Source organism: Pholis gunnellus (assembly GCF_910591455.1).
Source record: "Pholis gunnellus genome assembly, chromosome: 11".
Taxonomy (NCBI): Eukaryota; Metazoa; Chordata; class Actinopteri; order Perciformes; family Pholidae; genus Pholis; species Pholis gunnellus.
In genome coordinates this window covers 12381376-12405459 of record NC_136538.1, presented here as the reverse complement: position 1 = coordinate 12405459, position 24084 = coordinate 12381376, and the positions used below count along the sequence as shown (strand labels likewise).

The window sequence follows — 24084 nt, the reverse complement described above, 5'->3', positions numbered from 1 at the left end:
AATGAAGTTACCCCAGCACTTTCCTTTTTGGGGCCACTGGCATGCATGACGTAATTTGGGAAGCGCTTTCACTCGCAGTGTGTGTGTGTGTGTGTGTGTGTGTGTGTGTGTGTGTGTGTGTGTGTGTGTGTGTGTGTCTGATGTGTACATGCGTGCGTGCGTGCGTGTGCGTGCAGGGAAAGCGTCAGTACACCAACCCGCTTGGCAGCTTTATTCCTTGGCTGTGATTGGACGAAGGGCGGTGATTCCTTCTGTCACGATTTGGGTTGCTCCCACCGGTGGACACCGACCGACTGAGTCCAGTCTTTACCGAGGTGCTCACCAGAGGAGACGGTGTGCACACCGGCAGGAGAGACGCGTTTGAGGGTTTTCGTCTCAGGGGCTGGACTGACAACTCGGGATTTGTCCTCCTGTCGGTGTCAGTGAGGAGAGGAGAGGAGAGAGGAGGAGAGGAGAGGAGAGGGAAGGAGAGGAGAGAGGCGGGGATCTATAGTGCTGGAGCGACCAGCCGCTTTTTCTTCTGTCGGGGCTGCGGTAAACGACGTTCACGATGCCGGTGTTTCACACCAAGACCATCGAGAGTATCCTGGAGCCGGTGGCCCAGCAGATCTCCCACCTGGTCATCATGCACGAGGAAGGGGAGGTGGACGGTAAAGCCATCCCAGATCTGACGGTGCCGGTGGCCGCGGTGCAGGCGGCAGTCAGTAACCTTGTACGGGTGAGTCCCGAGTTTGAACCAGTCCGTCACTGAAAGCCTCAATGGCAAAGTGTGTGCATCCAGTTCGCCCGTCATCCAAACTTCATAAATCGACCATTCGTGGAGACAAACTGGTGGTGACTGGTCTGACTGTATGACTCTCATTGAATCAATCATACATGATTACAACAGTAGGTCAGCACACGGTCCTGCACTACGCATGGAGCAGTGAAACACAGCGTGGCTACCGGTTAGATTTATTGCAATCCCATCTTGATCTTTGCTCGCCATTATTAAAATGATAAAACTGCCACAAATCCAGCTGACGCCCATGCGTGTTTCATGAGCTCATGCAGCAGGCTAGATTTTTAATTGTCATTTTTTTTTGCAGCAGCAGCATGTCAAACTTTGCTCTAATCAGGTGGCCAGTGAGCTCAATGAAGTTTGTGGGGCAGAAGAAACGAGTGCTGATTGAATTTACAGGAAGCTCTCTCTCTCTCTCTCTCTCTCTCTCTCTCTCTCTCTCTCTCTCTCTCTCTCTCTCTCTCACTCACACACACACACACACACACACACACACACACACACACACACACACACACACACACACACACACACACACACACACAAACACAAACACACGCACTGACACTCACACACTGTGATAGATAGATTATTGCAGAATTTTCAGTTTGTAGAACAATTACTTGTCCGTAGAGAGCATATATACTCTGTGGTCATTTATCAGACTCCCACCTCTCCCCCTCCTACACTTTCATCCCTGTTCTCTCTTTTCCTCACTCCTTCGACCCCACTTTACCTCTCCCATCCCGTCACCTTGAGTCTAAATGGTCATTTTGTATAGAAAGAGACAAGCTTCAGTCAGACAATGATGTCTCCTCTGTAAGCACTGACTGGAAAAATCAATACGGGCCACATCATTAATGCCGGTCCGGGTCATTGTCATTGATGCCGGGGCAACCGGGCTTCACTCACTCAGGAGAAATCAGAAGCAGGCAGACATTCACTCATTTACGCTTTAATTATCGAGTATGAAAAGAAGTTGGTTCCATGTTAATTTGAGCCTAAATGTATCTCTGAGGGTGGGAGGCCACACTTGGAGCAGACTTGATCAGACAGGATGCCACAGAAGCTGTTAAGGCAGGTTGTGTGGCAGACTTGGGAGGAGCTGTCTGTGCTCTGTTGGGCATCTTAGCAGTTGTATTTTGCTCGCACCCTTTTGTACGTTTTTATTGTATTCTGCTGCATATTCCTTAAGCACATGCCTAGTACTGATCTTCTGGCTCCTCTACTTGTTTTCAGTTGGACTGCCTTTTTGAAATAAAGTTCCAAACTGTTACTCATGATGCTGCGATGCAGGGGACCACGATTACTCGTCTGGAAAGGACTAAACTGCTGGCTAGATGCCATTTTTTTTGTGACATGTGTAAGAATACAGAATAATTTTGAAGTAAGACAAACATTTGGATTATGCAAATCCACTCCAGGAAAATCATTCATATTTTGCATTATCACGGTCGACCATCATTTTTATCGATGACTGGAATATATTCCATTGCTTTCTCAGTTTAAGTGTGAAAGAAATGATATTAAATCAAGCCATTTAACTATAATTTATGACATGCTACGTTATTACAAAGTGACACTGCAAAACCTTTGAGTACAAACTGCACACTGAATTTAAGTTATTAGTGAATTTTAAAGGGACAGTCCACCCAAACTTATTTTTTTGTCTTAATCAGAGTGATCTATCCATTCAGTTATCTGGGGTGATTTGCAGTGGTTTGGAGACATCACATGAAAACTATGTGAGTGGAAAAGTTGTATGGGGCTTGCTGTGTGAATTGTTCCTTTAAAGTAGTTTAGAGTGAATAAGGCTCTTTTATTGTTCTAATAGTCGTCACATTAAAGTTTTGAATAGTTCACACATAATGCTGCTGCTTCCCTGTGCAAGGACACTTGAGATCATTTAGATAAATATCTCATTAACTGATAATGTAAAGGGCTATTCAGTTTGAACTCAAGCGCAGTGCCGTATCTTAATGAAAAATCCCCCTTTAATGCGATACCATCCAGCTGCACCGAGTCCTTGATACCCCATTGCTACCGGTCACACCTCCCCATCCCTCTCTCTTTCTCCGCTTGTCCACGTTGATCCATTCAGTTGATCCATCCAGACAGTGAGCAGAAGGAGGCTAATAGCAGCCTCAGGCATGTCTCTGGCTTTCAGACAATGGAGATGCAAGCTTACAAAGAGGGATGAGGGCTGAGGACACTCTGACACTGGAAGGTGTCGAACTGAGGAAATGCCGTCAGGATGGAGGGATACAAATATGAACACAATAGAGGAAAAGCAAAACATGCAGATAACTCTCCTCAGATCCTGTCTTTTCCTAGCATTTAACGTTGCATTTTGTACTCTCAGACACTCATGATAGCAGCGCAGCTAACTGCCTGCATACACAGTTGAAGAAGTCATTATGAGTGGTTGTGCAGTCCACTGATGAGGAGAGCAGTGAGAGTTAAGAGAGAGAGTAAGTGGTTGACAAGAAGGTGTTGAAAGAGAGCACACAAGGTGCCTTGAGAACAGAGCTTGTAAAATCAGCACTGGATGGTTGCTGGGCAGGTGAACTTAATTAGATGTAAAAGACACCTTAAGCGCAAATACACACACACACACACACTTCTGAGGACACATGCTTTATTTTAGAAAGCTGATTCATTTCTACACTTGCGCAGTTTGAGCTAAGATATAACACAGTATCCAGCAACATGCCACCATCACCACGAGAGTCTCACTGCACACTGATACAATTACCCCGTCCGGGGTGGGCTAGCTGTGGGGGGTACTCAAAATCTAGGTCACTGAGACACTTAGACGCATATAACAAGATGGTGTCAATCTCAATCTGTCAGAGGTTGTGAGTGGGTTGACGCTCGTTCGACTAAAGATCTGCAGGAGGCTGCTTGGTTGAAAGTGTGAGCTTGCCGAAGTTGTGCGGATGACAGAGAGCGAGCCGCCTCGGTGGTGTTTGTGAAGTATCTGCTCCTGAAGGAGTGAACATAGATCCTAAGTATGTCTGGGGGGGATGGGGAGGAAGGAATAAATAGATTCACCGTTGAGTGAAGTAACCACACACTGGAGAGAGAAAGAGAGGGAGACGAGGGAGACGAGGGATGCGAGGAGCGAAATTGACGACTGAAACTGTCAAACAGCGTGATGCAGAGTGAGGAAAGGAGGGATGGAGTGATGAGGGGATAACCACTTTCAGTCTGAGTCCGGCACCCTGTGAAGGAGGGAAAGTGTCTCTGGCGTCTTCAGACCAGACTCTGCCAAGCCTCATAGTCCACCCGCCCGCCTTCAACCCCCTACACACACACACACACACACACACACACACACACACCAACTGTCCTCAGCCTGCTCTGCCTTCTTCATTGGCTGAGTGGATGAGTCTTAGTTTCCGGCTGTGTGTCCACACATCTCATCTGCTTCTCAGTCTGCGTTAAATCTACTCCTGGCTTATGTTGTATTACAAAATGATATCCATTTTCTGTATATTGTGTTCTCACGTGCTTAAATGGTTATAGTTATTAAATTGGTTCGTTATTTAACAGAATTTCATCCCGCTCAATGATGTAATTTAGGATGAAATAAGTCATTTGGGTGTGTCTTTGAAGCTGCCCTAACCAACCATGTGTAACGTGAAAAGGGTCACCTTCAGGGAAGCATCACCCAACTTTGTAGCTCCTTTCAGCACCACAGAGTGTTTCAGCTCATTGTGTTGGTGTTACGTCGTTCAACTATCCTGTGTTTGCTCACTCTCACAGCTCTCATCAGCTTTGCTTTCAGCAGGCAACTGTACACTCAACACCAAACAGCAGAAGTTAGCGACAAGCTGGTGAACACTTTTAGTAGCCAAAGAACCAGATATTTCCCTCAGATGTTTCCTTTGTGGAAACCAAAATAGAGCCCAAAAGAGAGTGAATTTGGAAGTAGCATCCCCCAGACGAACACAAGCATGAATAATGAATAACGTTGTTAAAAGGACATAATGTCAAACGTGTGTGATTTTTATCTTGTGAGTATGTCTCACATGTGTACATTGCTCTTTTCTGAATATCTTAACATTACTCTTCTTTGACTTGACAGCAGACAGAAGAAAAGTGACCGGAAATGATAAAAGTCGGTATGCAACAGCTAACTCTGAACCTCAGACGTTGTGGTTACATTGTCCAAGACGTTATCTAATAAAATAATTATTAGGCATTACATGCAGGAGCTGATTGTGTTGATTGGACGGATTCCATGTCCTATGTAAAATAATAAGTCTACAAAAAGAGAAAAGAGCTGTGACCACATCAGAGCCGACGCCTCTGAGCTCAGACTAATTGTATTGTGTCAACTTTGATTGACAGCCGTCTGTTTCCTGCTGAAGCCGTCACACTTTTCGAGTTGTACAACAACACACACATCACACTGTCAATCCAGCAAACCACTTCACTTCTCATTAATTATGTATTGAATAATCGATGCCAAGCGTGGCTGATTACAGGAAACTCTGGAGCTCACGCAGCTCTTTGATCGGTCACCTGATGTTTGTGAGTTTGTCCAGAGGGTTTCCTCACGGTGAGCTCTACTCGTAGAGCCGCATTCCTCACAGTTTAGAGCTGGAAAAAATCCCTGCATTTTGTAAACAAGGAAATTCACCAACATATATTTAAGCCATCAAATATTGTTTTGCATATTTTCGTAGGGTTTGTGAACATTCATTCGTACAGCACTGCCAGACGTACAGTATCAAACTTAGACCTAAATGAACCATAGTAGGATGCAAAAGAATACTTTTAATTTCGGAAGGGTGGAATGATCATGAACTACATCTTATTTATGTGTAGAAGTTCATTATCTCAGTACTATCATTACATGTTGTTGGCTGTAGTTGGATATTGAATTACAGATTAAAGGTAAATTAAATACTTGAGCTTGATTGGTCATTTCAAAGCAAGAGTTATATTGTGTTACTTACATTAGTTAGACAAAGATGAAAACACTGACCATTCTTGTTCCCGTGGTTCATAAAATACAACCACTGACAATAATTATTGATGTTTTACTATTACAAAGCATAACATTGACTGAAATTGCTTTTCTTGCTTTTTGACAGCAGCATAAATGACTGTAACGGCAAAGTGGTTCAGTGTTGTGGAGGTGAATCTGTGTTGCTTGAATGCGCTGTGTGATGGCTGGAGCCAGAGAGTCTATTAACTGACTTTCATCGATGCAGCAGCAAGAGACTGATGTCATCATCTCACTGTAATTGCATCTCAAGTGTGCGTGTGTGTGTGTGTGTGTGTGCGCGTGTGTGTGTGTGTGTGTGGGTGCTGGCTCGTGTGTTGTAGGACGTGTTTTGTGAGAGCCAGTGTTTTAGAGACATGTGGTTTCTCAGCCAGCTGCATCAACATATGAACATCTACAGAAGACGTGAGCAGTGTCACCTGTTTGTGTGTGTGTGTTTGTGTGTGTGTGTGTGTGTTACCCCAACAAAACAGTGAAAATGTGTTGTTCATATTAAAATCACCATGGAGGCGATCATGCTTCTTTGCAATAAACAGAATATGAAAATGCTTAATACAATAACAACCACAGCAGGACAAGAATACAAAAATGTGTTTGTCAGTGGTGTTATAATGTTTGACGGCAAAATAGAAACTCCTATGTAATGCATTGTTTACGTATTTGTGGAGTGACAATGTTCATTGTGTGCAACCAAATCTGCAGAAAAAACAAATCAAGATCCTTAACGTATGGAAATAACGACAACGATTTAAGTTTGAATTGCATTTAGAAAGAAAACATTGTGGGACACAGACAGGACGAAAAACAATCTACAAGCTGCTCTAATAGAAAAATCAATACTCTCAGTTAAGACTGACGAGTTCTATTTGTTCAGTTAAAAAGAGAGCACATACATTTACCAGCTCCTGAATATCATTTGTGCCTGATTTAACGTGGAAAGTTATTACACTCCTAGCAAACATTTCTGTATCGTTGATGTTGTACTGATGACTCTGCAGACCTCCACTAGAGCAGTGTTTCCCGCGACCCGCCCTCATGTAGAATAACAGACGTCCAAGTCGACCAGAGCCCGAGCTGCCTCTCCTCGAAGCTTTAAAAGACATGCACGCAGGGTTGAAATAGGTGTGAATTGATACACACCCGTTCACCCCTCAGACTATTAATAGTGCTCACTTGAATAGTATTTCCTGTCTCGCTGCAGCTAATGATAATAAAATAAATGTGCCATCTCTGTGTGTGCATGTGTGCGTTTCAGGTGGGCAAGGAGACCGTTCAAACCACCGAGGACCAGGTGATGAAGAGAGACATGCCTCCAGCGTTCATTAAGTGAGTCTGACTCTGACGCACTGTGCAAGAAAACGTTCTCCCTTCTGTCCCTCTCTCACCCACCCGTCACTCACAGAAATACCCAGTGAGAAAATTATGGAAGTGATCCACTTTATGTCAGTAGACAGAGAACTGTTTAATGTCACGAAACGTGGCTGCGTTCCCAGCTGCAACAAAGAGCCACTTCTGAGGCCCCCGGGGCAACTTTCCTGCTCCCTTCCTCCAGACTGCTAAGAGGCTGTTTGTTGTTCTCTCCAGCTTGCATCCAAAGAGCTGACATGAACTCTTGAGAGCTGCTACTCAGCAATCCTGCAACGTTGACATCTGGCTGTGTCTGCTTGCCTGTGTGTGTAGCATTTGTTTGTGTGTGGGTATGCTTTTTACGGTGCATTTGATATCATCAATTTCCAGTTTGTCCTCTCCCTAATTTCCTTCTTGTTGTTGCTTGTTTTTCAATTTCCGTAATAAAAAAAAAGAGGTGCAGACCTCGAGCAGATCCACACACTGCTCTCTCAGGCCCACACATATGCAGGGCTACAACATAAATCTCACTCACAGGGCTTAGAAAGGGGCGTGCGGGAATGTGAACCAGCCTAAATTTAGATGAACCAGCAGCCATGGATACCCTGACCAATGGGGGGTCAGAAAGAGGAGGGACATGGCTTTATTCAAGTCCTCTTAAAATCCATCTTCAGGTTAAGCTAATTATTGAGCTCTAAGGAATCGTCAATTCAAGTTAGCAAATTAAATCCCCAAACGTTCACCACTCTTGCATAATGTTAATGAGAAATGGGCAGATGAAACTGAATTAAAGAATACATTATTGCAAGTCCCAGATTTAATTACAGGACATTTAAAGCTTTGTCATTGCTCTTTATATGGATGAGACAAAATGTAGAACCAGACAGAAAAATCTGTTCAAAGTTGGTGCTCTTCCCCATGTGTGTCCTTATAGCCATCTCTGGTTACCAGAAGAGCAGCTTATTTAAGAGAGTGGCAGATGGCTTTCTTTTCTAGACATGAGATCTAATCTATTTGATTTACGGAGCGTTAAATTCCTATGATTCGTAAATGTATTTATGCTGCTCGTCTTAAGCCAGCTGTGTATTTTCAGGGTGGAGAATTCGAGCTCTAAGCTCGTCCAGGCAGCTCAGATGCTAAAGGCAGATCCATACTCTGTTCCTGCACGAGATTACCTGATCGATGGATCCAGAGGGATACTTTCTGGAACATCCGACCTGCTCCTCACCTTTGATGAAGCAGAGGTGTGTGTGTGTGTGTGTGTGTGTGTGTGTGTGTGTGTGTGTGTGTGTGTTTGTTTGCCTCCTTATGTGTGACCTGAGAATCACTCTTACTTCAGAGGTGTGGTATCTTTCAGGGAAATAAAGCTTTATATAGCTGCACAGAGGAAGGAGGAACTCAGCTCAGAGCAAGTCTTTAATGGAGTCTCAAATGAAGCCAGATCTTATCACTGAGATCAAATGACTTCCCTCTGTCATAACTCACGATGTGTGTTTGTGTGTGTGAGGATATGGTATGTACCAGCCTGCATAGTGTGTGTGTGTGTGTGTGTGTGTGTGTGTGTGTGTTTATTACCCATGTTGTGGGGACATAAATCTGTTTACTCGCTCCCCTTTTGGAGACAAAATGCATATTCCCATAACATAAATCATTACATTTTATGGTGAAGACCTGGTTTAAGGTTAGGGTAAAGCTAGGTTTAAGTAAAGGTTATGGTAAGGGTTAGGATTAGGCTGGTAGCATGTGTGTGTGTGTGTGTGTGTGTGTGTGTGTGTGTGTGTGTGTGTGTGTGTGTGTGTGTGTGTGTGTGTGTGTGTGTGTGTGTGTCTGATAAGTGGAATCACATTAGGCACGTGATACTGCTCACCATGTCTCATCACTATAGCCTCATTTTTAAAGAGCAACTTCTCACAGTCACAAGACGTACATCACAAGACTGTACACATACACACAAACACACACACACACACACAGACACCACACAAGGAAACAGAATAGCTTCAACACTGTCTTAGAAAAAGCTCATGCACACATTGAATTTTGTTCTTATAAAGAAGAAATGTGTCTCTAATCATCATTATCAGCCGTTGTTTTATCCCTGAATACACGTTCTGCTTGTGATTATGTCTGTGTTGTGTCTTAGGTGCGTAAGATAATTCGTGTGTGTAAAGGTATCCTAGAGTACCTGACAGTAGCTGAGGTGGTGGAGACCATGGAGGACCTCATCACTTACACCAAGAACCTGGGACCAGGTCAGCAGGAGCTTTCTTTTTGGCTTTAAAGCTGCTACTCAATTAGACGACGCCATGTGGTTTGTTAAATGTCACTTTATGGGTGAAGTTTAATGCAGTTTGACTAAAACTGAGAATCACTTAGTTCTATTAAAAGAGCCCACGTCCAAAATTAGTTTGAGCATATACGCTGTAGGAGATAGCAGAAAAAGTGTAGAAATACGGGGGAAAGAGGTACGAGCAATAAATGTCTACGAAAAATAATAATAATGAAAATGAGATTTGTACAGCTTTCATATATATTTCAGAAAATGCTTTTACTGCAACCAATCCAAGCCGTAGATAAATAACCTCAAAACACATTCATAAATCGTATTTAGTTTTCGGCCATGCATTAAAATCTCTGGCCATTACTGCACATTTTCAGTCAAAAATGTCTATTTTAAGGAAGCACAACATCTCTGCACCAGCAGTGTTTCAGCAGGGGAACTGTCCGGTTAAGAAGTGAATAGATCAATACGTTGATCAAGTTGCTGATTTTCTTTGTTTTATGTGATAGTTAACTGAATATCTTTCTAGGCTGTTGGTCGGACAAAACAAGCAATTTGAAAATGATGGACTTTTGAGGGACAATTTTCAAAATGATCTGACAATTCGTAGACCAAATGATACATTAAGTAATCAAGAGAATAATCAGCAGTTTAATTGATAAGGAAGGTAATGGTCAGTTGCAGCCCTGTTCTAGTTACAGGCTATTTCTTAACATCAGGAGCAAATGCATGAGTCCTATGAGCCACAGAATCTCGATCAAAATCCTCTAAACTCAAACTGTACAGTTAATTACCGATATTACAAATGCATCACACTATTTGGCAAAAGCATTATCAGCGCAATCGACCTTTGTCAGACTATTCTGTTGGTTAAAGATGCATGTGTCATGATGAAAAACTAAATTAACTACCGACTGCTCCTCTGACTCTAAGATGGAGTGATTAAGGATCAGAGTCTTTGCACTGGCAGGCAGAGCAGGTCCATAAACAGGCTATTTATCATCTGAGGTAAAAGGTCAATTGGGTTGTCAGAGCACTGCGGCATAATGAGCTGGAGGAAATCTGATGCCAAGGCTTTCCCACACTTGACTGATGCTGTCATTGTACGAGATCAGACGCCCATGAAGTAATGATCTGTTTGGATGTGTTGGAGCTACTCAGTTGCTGAATGCGCTGGAGGAAGCCCTCGGCCTCTGATTGTTCGTGGTGCAGTTAAAACTGTGACGCTCACGCTAACGAACCTCGTAACGATTTTCCCTTCTGCCCGTGTTTTTTTTCTTTTCCTCAGGGATGACTAAAATGTCAAAGATGATTGAGGAGAGGCAGCAGGAGCTGACGCACCAAGAACACAGACAGATGCTCGTCAACTCCATGAACACTGTCAAGGAGCTGCTGCCTGTTCTTATATCAGGTAGTTGCAGCACAGGTCACTGAGCATCCGACAGTCGTTATAGCAACGTTGATAATTACAGTCATTAGCTGCTGGGGATGACAGACTGACTGCACACTAGCTGCTAGCACCAGCAAAGAAGAGGAGCCCTGTTACAGCTGTAATGTAAAACACATTTGTTGCAAGATCACCAACCAGCTGTGAGACGCCAGCTCGCTGCCGCCATGTTGAAAACCGTTTGAGAGGCAATATAAATGCTCCCAATCTCAGATCTTGCAGCTTTAAAAGGGACTATAATCATTTTTTTAATGTAAAAAATTGATAATTTAACTACTTGTTACTGGTAAGTGATGAACCCCCAGATAAGTAAATCTGCAGCTTCCTCTATGGAGCGTTTAAGCATCGTTTAGTTCATGTTTTTGTTTTCCAGTCCTCAACTTCACTGTTTTGGTTTTCTCACATCTTTCTCATCAGTGTTGCTTTTGAAAAAGCTCTGACAAACCCACTGTACGCATTCAGCACCAGAAAGACTAAGTTAGCCACTAAATGGTGATCATAATAGAGCTTTTAGCAGCTAATGAGTCAGAAATATCCCTAAGGAGACGGTGGAGACCAAAGACAGAGCTAAAAGGAGAGTGAATAGTGGACTTGTATCAAGCGGCCAAAAACACGATAGTGTTGCTTTGTATCTGCTGGATGTATAAATAGGCAACTGTTTGCTCACAAGTGTGCCATATCAATGTAAAAGGTGATAAAAGGTTGTTTCCGCTGTCCCCAAACTGACCAGTAAAGTTTTTGTTTGTTGAATATGTCTTCACATTCCTGGTGAGATACGGTGTAGTCCACGTGTTTCTTTTGGGGTTTTGTCACAAGGTCTTTTTTATACTACACTACTAGTAGGGGATTTTCTAATAAAAAGTAGCTTATTGTGGCTCCTAGTGATAAATATATGCTTCTGTTTGACTGTAATCATACGTGCTCATGTTTCTGTCCTCAGCTATAAAGATTTTTGTCGCAACCAAGAGCAGTCGAGGTGCCGGCGTTGAGGAGGCAGAGAGGAACAGAAGGTTTATCTATGAAAAGATGAGCGCTGAAATCAACGAGATCATAAGAGTCTTACAGCTCACCACGTGGGATGAAGACGCCTGGGCCAATAATGTATGAGCTGTGTCGCTCATGTGAACTCTGATTTTTCTTCATTTTATACCCTAAACCCCCCAAAACTTTCAAAATGCCCACATACCTAAATCAGATAATCACTTTTGCTTTGGAGTGCGTGTTTGCACACACATAGCCACACACTCGATCCACACACCTGTGCTGCAGAGAGCATCTCCCGAAACAATTCACTCTTTACTTTCTGTCTCCACTTTTTCTTTTTTGCTGGATAGTATAACTCCTGGTTTTTCTTTTTCTTTTCTTTCTTTACCTTCCTCCTCCATTATTTTCCTCCCTGTAGAAGGTAAGCCTGTTTCTCTCCCCCTCTGCAGTTTCCAGCATGCAAGTCTGTCTGTGTGAGAGAGTGAAGGAAGTCATTTCCTCATGCTTACATATCTGTCAGTGTGTCATGTGTTTTGATCCACTGACTGTTAGCTGTTAGACGTGACCTATATTGCCACAATATTGTTAAATGTGCATCTGTTTGTCTCTATGATGTCCATTTGAGTCAACTGGCTTGAAACAGATAACAGTTATTTAAGTTTTAAGCTAAATAACTTGTTTGTTTTTTGACAATAACAGCTACAGAAATTCAATCCATGTTCAATCATGGTATTTTCGTTCCTGTGCTGCTGATGTTTACTGTGTGCTAGAGCTGCCGGTAGCACAATAAGATGCTGTTTTGGGGCAGAGTATACGCTCTTGGAAATGTTTCTTTGGACACATCAGTGAGAGACTGTGTCACGAGATCATTTACTGGTAAAGTTAAAATCTGTTTCACTAGTCTAACCCGTAACCCTGCATGTATCTTGGCACACAGCTCCCTCAGACAATGATCTGTCTGTTTGTGTTTCGTGTATATGTGTTTGCTGTGAACATAACGCATATACTCTGTGTATGAGCTGTGATGAGCAATTACTGTCGGTGTGTGGGGGATCCGCCGGCACACGATGACTGTCCTCCACTTTGGTCATGAATTATAGAAATATGCTGGTTGGTGTCCAGACACATCCATAATAGATGGGTTGTATTGAACGCTTCCACTTAAGCGGCTCATTCTTCTCTGAGCTGGAACAAGTCATTTTTCTCTCCATCTGTTATAAAGCAAAGAGTTCGTGATCATCCCTCGTTAAATGCCTCGTTTTACCCTTTTTCATCTAAAATTATTATTTCTGAATGTAACACAAAGAGTTGTGTTTTTACTAACGACTATTCAGTTAATGAATCATTTACTACTGCTTTACAGATAATAAACATTAATAAAATTAACTTTCGGGTCACCAGTTTGAGAGCCCACGATTAAGTAGATATTTTTGGCAGTAACCATTTATTAATGAGTAACACATATACAAGGTTTGCTTCTATTAATGTTTGTAAATCATCAATGATTACACTTTTCTGGGATCCTTTAGTTTAATGGAAAAACCTGGTAATATTTTATATTTTTCTTCTTGTTGACAAATCCCTCAAAAAGATCAGAAACAACAGTGAAATGTTCCCAATAACAAGTATTGCTTGTGTAGCCAAAGCCTGATAAAGTATAAAGCAGCATTGTAATTTATGTTGAATCAATATGCCGTAAATACTGAGTTGAACTGCAAATGTGTATTAATCTGCCACTGAAAGTAGTCCCCAGCAAAAGCTCTATTTAGCCCTGACTGAGTAGCTTTTGCTAAAAAATTACAGTGCCCAGCTGTTTATAGAAAATTACTACTGAAGTCGTCACTGGCAATTCTTTATTTACAGTATGCCACGAAGTAAAGTGGTACCTTTATAACGTAATACCCACTGCTGTTTAGATAGAGCTATACACAATGCTGCATTCTCTCTTCCCCTCAGGATATGGAGGCTTTGAAGCGATGTCTCGCTTTGATTGAGTCAAAGATGGCACAAGCTAAAGGCTGGCTCAAAGACCCCCATGGACAACCAGGTAACTGCCAAAACTGCTAAAACCCTAAATCAGCTTTTTTTTAATATTATTTCACAACGTGATCCTGTGGCGTGTCGTCGTTCCCAGGAGACCCCGGCGAGGTGGCCCTGCGTGTGATACTGGATGAAGCTGGTAAGGTGGGAGAGTTGTGTGCTGGGAAGGAAAGGAAAGATATTCTGGCAACCACTAAGGCTCTGGGACAAATGACTGACCAGATTGCTGATCTACGAGCCAGGTAGTGTGTTTGTATGAGAGAACGTGAGTTATGTTTTCTTTACTTCCATGTGTTCATATATTTTGTCATCTTGTGTGAGCTGTGTGTGTTTTTCTTTTATGACAGAGGCCAGGGCCCGACCCCGGGGTGTGTGCAGCGTGCAGGCCAGTGCTCACAGGGCTTAGACTTGTTGTTCGGCAAAGTGGACAGTGCTGCTCGCAGACTGGAGGCTCTAATCAATGCCAAGCAGGCCATTGCCAGGAGGCTGGACGCTGCACAGGTCAGATAAAACAAGACAGTAATCCATGTTAACCCTCTCGCCAGTGAATGACACTTCCTCTCTGCATTGTGCTGATACTATCGCTGTCTCTTTTGTTCTGTTTGATTGTTCTTTTCAGTAAATAGTTTAAGATATCAGCTAATGTTATAAGAGCAACTGCTAAATGCTCAATGTAATTCAAATTAGTGAACTTTTCCCATCCTTGCATATACATGTTTCTGTTGCGTTTTTCATCAGATTAGAACCCATATATGTGCATTTCTAGGCCTGGCTGGCTGATCCTAACGGCGGTCCTGAGGGAGAGGAGAACATCAGAGCGCTACTAGTTGAAGCCAAGCGCATCGCCGATCTGTGTGAAGACCCCAAAGAGAGGGATGACATCCTGCGCTCCATCAGTGAGATCGCAGGCCTCACCGCCAGACTTGTGGATCTACGCAGGCAGTACGCTTTCCTTCCTTTGACACATGCATGACCAACGATGTTTTGTGACTTTATGTAATTGTTAGACCCTCTTTTTCTAGGATCAAACTGCAGCCTCATGCCATCAATAGGTGGCATATTATGCCTGCCTGGAAAATATGTTGTTGCCTGTCAACCCTGGGCATCAGTCCTACGATAAGGTTTCTGTTTGAATATGTTGTGGAACAAATGGGGCGATGGTAATAATGTGGAGGGTCGGTAACAGTTTCAGGATCAAAAACGTAGTAAACCTTGAAGGAAAATACCACTGAAGGTTCATGCCACTGAATAACATATTTTAAAACATTTTCAAATGCAGTCTGATGGCCAGTTCATCGGGTTTAGAGCAGGTAATTCACTAAAGGGTTCTGTAGTTCAGTGACTCACGACAAGATGAGCGACCATTTTGAATATATTCTTTGTACTCCACTTCTACTGCTTGTATTGACCATAAAAGGAAGCCAGAGATATGACAACGTGAATCAAATGGCCCAGCTGTGGATCAGATCAGATTAGAATAATGTGACTGCACTAGTACACAGGAACATTTTAGAAATAATCATACACAATCACATCTTGTCTAGGAAAGATAGTACTTTTATAATATGGCTATTTATATTTATAAACACTGTGTGGTCTTATAAGGACTGCCTGTACAGTCACGTCTTGAAAAGAAATACTACAGACATAAAGTAATATTTCATATTCTCATATTTCAAGTATATATAGACAATTAGTTATTTGTTTGGCCTTCTGTCAATTATAAAGAAACTCACAATATATTTCCTTGAACTGAACTTGTACGTTTATCTCTGTGAAAAACACACATGGCCTCAGTACAAACCAGTAATGAGTACATTTTTATTTTTACTTCCACACAAGACAAAAATTGAAGTGGACAAAAGCAGATGAAAAAGTGGCCTCAGCCTTTTGACGGTATTTCCTTTTAAGGTGGTGTCTAACAGAGGTGTGGTGAGACATTTGGTGGGTTTGAAGTCTGTATTTAATCTCCGCACTACATGGCTTTTACACCTTTTTGATTCCCCCTTAAATCATATCGCTATCTATCTCTGTCTCAGGGGTAAAGGTGACAGCCCAGAGGCCCGTGCATTGGCAAAGCAGATTGGGTCGGCGCTGTTGACCCTGCAGTCCAAAACCAACCGGGCCGTGGCCAACATGAGACCAACCAAACCTGCCGTGACTTTGGAGGGCAAGATGGAGCAGGCCCTCCGCTGGGCGAACAACCCTGGAGTGGACGACAGAGGAGTAGGTGAGAGGGGTTGGATGACGGCTCTCAGGAAGGGTGATCTAGTAGTTCAAAAATAAACACTCTGACCTTCCATGCCTTTTGTCAGCCTGTGTGTGGATGATGGAGAGTAGGTGAAAGTGCTCAAAGCAGCACCCAGCCAAGACTCTTTGTCTTAGCAGTCATTGGGCTCCTGAACGATGTGAGGTGTTTGTCGTCCACGACGAGGACGCAAAGTGTCTCATCTTCAATATTTATGAATGTGGCACGGACGTGACTGTGCTGGTGACTGATGCAAGTTCCTGAAACGCCCATAGTGGATCACTGAATGACTTACTTAACTTACTTAGTCATTTAGGAAGCACTGTATTGTTTTGTTTTGATGCCTGTTGCTGTATCCCTGTTCTGTCATTTGATTGTTTCCTATTTCCTCCCATGCTTCCCTTTGGGAGCAGAGTGTGAAATACTACAGTGGAACACAGGTACCTGTCCACGTTATGCTTTCTTAGAGGATATAACCAAAAACACTATAAACTGTATGACCACTTCTATAATTTACAAGCAAAGATATATTTTCTCACCCCTTGTTGTATCTGGGTCTTTATCGAAGACAGAGGAGATATTGTGTGTCCAGAAGTGATTTGAGGATGACTTGAGCCCTGTGTCTCCCCACCAGGTCAGGCAGCAATCAGAGGAATGGTTGGAGAAGGGAGGAGGCTAGCGGGAGGCCTGTTAGGCCCGTACCGGCACGACATGATTGGACGCAGCGACCGAACAGAAGCTCTCATGACATCTTTGGCAGACATGGCCGGCAGGGGCGAGGCTGAGGCCCCTCATGCACGAGCTACAGCCGCACAACTGAAGGACAGCCTAAAGGTAGCTCAACGGCCTCACAAACACACACATTCATTTATGAATGAATCACTCCACTGTCATTACAAACTTGTGCTGTGTGGCCAAACAGTGTTCAAACCCACAGAGGTTGTTTTAAATTAGAAGGAAGATCACAAAGTTTCTAAATATACAAAATGTGTCAGGCTGTGTCAAGTTACGGGGAATTTTGAAGAAAACAATGCACAAGACATCTAGAATATATCCAGTTTATCGAATGGTGCATCCATACAAAACTCTTGCCTTGTATATATGCTGCATGCATGGTAATTCTTATTTAAGTGTTGGTGCAGAGCTCCACCTAGTGGACTGATGACACTCTCTGCTTCTACAAGGACCTGAGGCAGCACATGCAGGAGGTGATGACCCAGGAAGTATCTGACGTTTTCAGTGACACCACTACCCCTATCAAACTGCTGGCTGTGGCCGCAACTGCTCCAGCTGACGCCCCCAACAGAGTGGAGGTCAGTAATGTCAAAAAATCTGTGCTGAGTTTGGTCCATCCAGATGTTGCGTGTGTGTGTGTGTGTGTGTGTGTGTGTGTGTGTGTGTGTGTGTGTGTGTAAAGAATGGGAACCCAGTGAGAGAGGATGATTGTGACTGCAGTCTGACTAAACAAGTATGAATGTTTGTTGTAGGTTTTTGAAGAGCGTGCAGGGAACTTCGAGGCCCACGCAGGTCGGCTGGGTGCGACTGCAGAGAAGGCTGCTGCCGTGGGAGCAGCCAATAAAAGTACAGTAGAGGGGATACATGCTGCTGTGAAACATGCCAGGGAGCTCACACCGCAGGTGCTAATGTTAGCTTCAGTGTCCCTGATTTACACAATTGCGTACAATAATTAGGCTGTCCGAGGCTGTCGCACACAATCTGACACGTTTGTTAATGTGCAGGTGACCTCTGCGGCTCAGATCTTGTTGAAGAATCCTGGAAATAAAGCAGCATACGAGCACTTTGACACCATGAAGAACCAGTGGATTGACAATGTGGAGAAACTCACCGGTGAGCATTTTCTTAACCTTTCGTATGTTACTTAGATATTGACAATTTTACATTTACAAGTAGTTATAGTATCACAGCAGGCTGCAACAAATACATCCCAGACTACATGAACAAACAGCAAATGAGATAATAGAGAGATAAATGTGTGTGTGTGTGTGTGCGTGTGTGTGTGTGTGTGTGTGTGTGTGTGTGTGTGTGTGTGTGTGTGTGTGTGTGTGTGTGTGTGTGTGTGTGTGCGCGCGCGCGTGCGTGTGTGTGTGTGCGCACCTCAGGTCTGGTGGACGAAGCCATCGACACCAAATCTCTGTTGGATGCCTCTGAGGAGGCTATAAAGAAAGACATCGACAAGTGCCGAGTTGCCATGGCGAACGTTCAGCCCCAAATGCTTGTTGCCGGGGCAACGAGCATAGCAAGACGAGCTAATCGGGTCCTGCTGGTGGCTAAGAGGGAGGTGGAGAACTCTGAAGATCTGCGGTTCAGAGACACAGTGAAGCATGCGTCAGACATCCTCTCGCACACCATCTCACCCATGGTGATGGACGCCAAAGCAGTGGCTGGGAACATACAGGATAAAGGTACAGGAAGCGCAAACACATGTTCAAGGTACTGTATGAGACCGATATACTGAGTTTAGTATCTCTCTTTATCCTCCACAGCTCTGCAAAAGGCCTATTTGGACTCGTGTCTGAGGATCCTGGCTGCAGTCGGCAAAGTTAGAGAAGCCTTCCAACCTCAGGAGCCTGACTTCCCTCCTCCTCCACCCGACCTGGACCAGCTCCATGTAAGCACATTCAAACACACATATTTCCTATTATCCATAGTAGACCTTTGAATGACCCACCACTTTCCTACCACCGCTTACTGAAAATGCATGCATTGATACGGAGCGGGAAAGTGATTTTTCATCAGCTTTGGTGGCAGTGACCTTGAACAACGGCATATGTATGGTAACGTATGTGCATGTTTTCCAGGTTAGTGATGAGCAGGCTCCACCCAAGCCCCCCTTGCCAGAGGGCGAGGTGCCCCCGCCTCGTCCCCCTCCTCCAGAGGAGAAGGATGAGGAGTTCCCGGAGCAGAAGGTCGGAGAGGTGCTCAGCGAGCCCATGATGGTGGCCGCCAGGCAGCTGCACGATGAGGCACGCAAGTGGTCAAGCAAGGTCAGTTCACACAAACACACACAGAAAAATACAGTTTGCATATTCACCCCATCAAATGTGTGTCATTTCAAAATCAGTAGCATACAAACAGGTCTGGGTAAAATAAGCTAGCTGGTTCGTGATTTCTCTACGTCACGTTATATGACATGACTCTGTTACACTTGAATTGCATTCTCATATTCTGTGATTGTCCTGAAATCAAGTTTTTCCTGAAATCTCGTTGACGCTGTAATGTGGAGATCAGTGGAGATTTCAGAGGGGAAACTGGAAACTGTCATCTGTTCGAGGTGTTGGCATGTAAATGTTGTTAATGGCTTACACACTCACGTGCACAAAATAGAAAGATGTTGTGGAGAGACAATCCAACCTCCACAGAACAAGCGCACTATATTTGCGGAAGACTTTGTATTCTTTGCACTCTTATCCCCATTGGTGTCTATGTTCTGTATGTGTGTGTCCAAGTGTTTTTCTGTGTAGGAACTATATATAGAAAACATTATTCTGTGTTAAAAAACCCGTCATTTTCCAGGAACAATGTCCTCTCGCTGTCTTTGTGAAGCTATTAAGCGTTTCCCCCTCTATAGCTCTCCTGGCAGTTTTCCCACACCTGTTTAATGATCTATGCATCAGAGGTGTCTTTGTGTTTCCCACCACACTGCTACACTCCTAAATACAATAGAAGGATGCAAACCACTGGTTGTGTGCTACAGGTAGACCTTGTTTGCAAATGCTTTACAAACTGTCCACTCAGCCACTGCCTCAGAGTAAGGCACGAGATCCACCTGCTACCTGCCCAAACCAGCTTCTCTTTCCTCTTTTTTTCCCCCCCATCTTTCCTTGCGTGTGCAGTTTCACCTCCACTCTCCCTGCTCCTGCACAGCGCGTGTATTCGCACCTTCTCCCTCCTGTAAATCTCCTGTCCTCTGTTCTTTCATCCAGTGCCTCTCATACTGTACTAAATGCCTCCTTTTCCCATGCTTCCTTTCCTCCTGCCATCCCTGGCTTTCTCCTTCCCTTCTTCTCCATATTCCTTTTTTTTTCCTCCTCCCCTCTTCTTTGCCTCCCTCCCTTTCCTCCCCATCCCAATTGATCCTCCAACAACGACAAACAGCCCCCCTTACTTCCCCACCCCACCCAGCCAGAGGAGGAGGAGGTGGCAGTAGAGGAGAGAGAGGTAGATGATGAAGATGAGTTTACTGATGGTGAGGATGACTATGAGCCCGAACTGCTGATGATGCCCTCCAACCAGCCTGTCAATCAACCCATGCTTGCAGCTGCCCAGGCTCTCCACCAGGAGGCGCGCAAGTGGTCCAGCAAGGTCTGCGCACACATGCACATGAGTGCACACACAACGGGGTCCCAGTGTTTTGAGTCGCTGGGATTGTCATACAGCTCTTTGACCCCCAAACAAGCACACACACACATCCACGCATGCAAAGAAATGAATGCACCACACAAAGAGGCTCTACTAGTGTGGTGAGTTTAATCCCTCTCTGCGGGATGAAGAAACATCCTTTGGAGTACTATCTGACTGTGTCTGTGCAATCGATAAGCTCTGTATCTGCCACTAAACCTCCAACCAGCTGTGGCTTTTGTTGCATCACACTCAGACGTGGTTGACCCACGGTTGTGCTGACATCACCCTAAAGGTTTTACTAAAAGTCAAGGATTGTTGGAATGGCAAGTATGTTTGTTTCACCACCTGGATAAACTGGCACTGGCTTCACAAGTCCCCCCCCCCCCCCCCCCTCCCTTATGTTCATGATGAGGTCAAGTGGTTAAAAGGAGGAGCCAGGAGCTCCGTCTCGCTGTTATCACTTCTCTGAGTCACTCGCTGTTTTGCCAACCTGTAAGGCCAAGGATGACAGTTTCCCAAAGACTTCTGGGTGATGTAGTTTTGTAGTTTATACCGCCTGCTTGCCTGTTATGATCACCTGCTTCTGCTTCTTAATCTCAGGGTGCGTAATGATCGCTCCAACACTGTGACCATCACCCCCTGGGTACTAACCTCACGTCGACTGAAATGTGAGGGAGACGTTAAGGCTCTCAACACTGTCTCCCTTCAAAACTACATCAAATTCAGAATAATCTTCTTCCACAAGGGACGAAGAATATGTGCTAACTTGTACTAACACTGCATGCAGCTTTTTGCTTGTAAACTTAGTGCCTGTTTTGCTTTTGTAATCCAAATTCATTCATACAAAGGACCAGCATTCTTGTGTTGTTTGATAACAACATTTTCAGTATCCTACATTTTGATTATAATCAGAAAAATGTGTGGAAACATGACTCGTACAATGTCTCCATTGCATTCTCATCTCTTATCCAAAGCCATGCTACTCTCAAGTACCTTGCTACCCTGCTCTTACTGCTTCCTCCTCTACCCCCTCCCCTCTCCTCACAGGGCAACGACATCATAGCAGCAGCCAAGCGGATGGCTCTGCTGATGGCAGAAATGTCTCGGCTGGTCCGTGGTGGAAGCGGGAACAAGCGAGCGCTTATTCAGTGTGCTAAGGACATCGCCAAGGCCTCAGATGAGGTGACGAGGCTGGCTAAAGAAGTGGCCAAGCAGTGCACTGATAGACGCATCAGAACTAACCTGCTGCAGGTAAGGACATACTCATACAGACACATGCTGAAAAGTCCTTTATGTCTAGTACAGAAAATAATTTACACGTTTTTTTTTTCTCCTTCTAAAGGTGTGTGAACGAATCCCTACCATCAGTACTCAGCTGAAGATCCTCTCTACTGTCAAAGCCACCATGTTGGGACGAACAAACATTAGTGAAGAGGAGTCAGAGCAGGTAAACTCACGAAATTGATACCGAGAATCAATTCAATACCAGCGATCTTGTTTCCACACATTTGAAGACTGTATACAGCACTGCACTACTCATTGGAACCAATATTATGCAAGACAACATGGGGCCAGGAAGGAATGTAACTGATATAACACTGAATTTTATAATGAGTCAGAGGACCAGTACATCATAAATTATTGATGCATTCATGTGTACATCATGTTAATGTTGGTAAAGGTGGGGCTACTTTTAACTACTTCATATATTGCTGGGTGGATTGTACATTTTCCCACAAAGTTTTATCTTATTATTAATTATTATCATTATTCATTTGAATTTGCAAAGTAACTAAAGGTACTAAAATTAAATTAAATAATGTGGAATAAAAACTACAATATTTCTCTCTGAATGTATATAAAGTACTTGAGTAAATGTATTTAGTTACTATCCACCACTGCTGAATAACTGATAACTTGTTTTCATTGTGTCCCACCTGTCTTATTTTACACCTAACTTATTCTCCTCTAAATGTTTCCCTGAACAGGCCACAGAGATGTTGGTCCATAACGCCCAGAATCTGATGCAGTCAGTGAAGGAGACCGTCAGAGAAGCAGAAGCAGCTTCAATCAGGATCCGCACAGATTCAGGATGCACCCTTCGCTGGGTGCGTAAGACCCCCTGGTACCAATAAACAAACCTGGTCACTGAAACTAGTAACACTCTTAACTTACATAGCACCGATAGCACACACCTCGAGTAAAACATGCATACTCATCATGAGTAAACATGAGCACTATTCAAGGAGGAAACTGATGGTGATGTGTTGTTTTTTTACCAGGAACCATTAGATTTGGTATCAAGCAGGTTTCATTTATTGGAGTGAGTTCAGCTTTGCTCTCCAGTTCTCTTTATCTGTAACTGTGGTATCACGTAGATGTGGGCTAATCGGAGACAGTTTTTAATATATATTTTTGGTATGTTGTGTTACAAGAGTTTATCCAAATCCCAGGTATATATTTTTTGCATGAAAATGTTTTTTTCTATTTTCTAAAGGCAAATTATAACATTAAGATACTTATCTTCTAGAAGCATTTACTTTCATTTTTTTTTTTTCTTGTCTATTGTATATACAGTAATTTGTTTTATGGACAACACTCAGCTATGAGCTTTATACACTGAGTTTGACAACTAGAGTGTGGAGTCTTGTGTGGGCTGATGAGCTCTCCTCACTTCATGTTTACTTTTAGTAGTGACACTCTTCTGAACTGAAGATCTATGAATTCAAAGGTGACTAAAAAGTATTCTGGATTAAAAGTGTTATGATTTACAGGCAAATGACAGTTTAAAAAAATGATTGTATATTTAAAACAAAAATGTCTGGTTGTCAATAGTGTTGATTACAGGAAGGTTGATACAATAGAGGTTTTCACACAACATTTGCATTATGAGTAACAGTAAAGGTCAAGAGGAGTTAAGATGTTTTTAATGTCTGTTTTGAGTTTAACAGTGAACAATACCAAAGGATTTGTTTTAGGTTACTGCAACATTCATCTAAAAACATTAAAATCCAGGTTATTACCAACAACGAGACAAACCTCTTTAGAGAAGCTCAAGTATTTTGTTTTTATTTTTTAACTAATTGTGTTTAGTTTCTGCACTCTCTGTAACAGTTGAACTGTTTGGATATTATATTCAAAATGTATCAAAACCAATGATTTTAGCCATTCAACTTCCTGCTTTTAGGCTTTGTGTGAGCTCAGCAGTCCCACTCTGAATGCTCTGAAGCATCAACACAGATTTCCTAGAGACGGTGGTTTGAGGTCAGAAACAACCTTTTTATGTGACATCAAGCATTGACGTTCATCTAGTCATCTATGTGTATGTGTGAAGCCTCTTTACTTAATCAGTATTAGTGAGCCGTTCCCATGGTGGTTCGGGACTGAGCTCTAAATGTTAACTGCATTTTCATCTTTATTTGGGCCGACGAAGCATGTAGCAGTCACTGACCTCTCACTGAGAGCGACAGGGTGAACCTGTGTGTACTAGATGTGTTCATTCACAGCCTGAATGTATTCTGAAAGCTTCTCGCCCTGCCAACACATCTGCTGTGCCTTGGAAGAATAAAAGACTATA

The 24084-nt window shown here is 43.4% G+C and overlaps 1 protein-coding gene across 1 annotated transcript; it reads left to right on the top strand.

The window, feature by feature from the left end:
- Nucleotides 1-340: 340 nt before the first annotated feature.
- LOC306703102 (vinculin-like) lies at nt 341-24084 on the top strand. Its single transcript, XM_079168941.1, has 22 exons — nt 341-718; nt 7054-7124; nt 8239-8389; nt 9289-9397; nt 10715-10837; nt 11814-11974; nt 13814-13904; nt 13992-14139; nt 14245-14398; nt 14664-14839; nt 15937-16127; nt 16780-16979; nt 17330-17458; nt 17633-17782; nt 17885-17993; nt 18266-18568; nt 18650-18774; nt 18965-19150; nt 20262-20468; nt 21555-21758; nt 21850-21954; nt 22496-24084. The coding sequence occupies exons 1-22, from the start codon at nt 551-553 to the stop codon at nt 22640-22642; spliced, it is 3408 nt and encodes a 1135-aa protein (XP_079025067.1). The 5' UTR covers nt 341-550; the 3' UTR covers nt 22643-24084.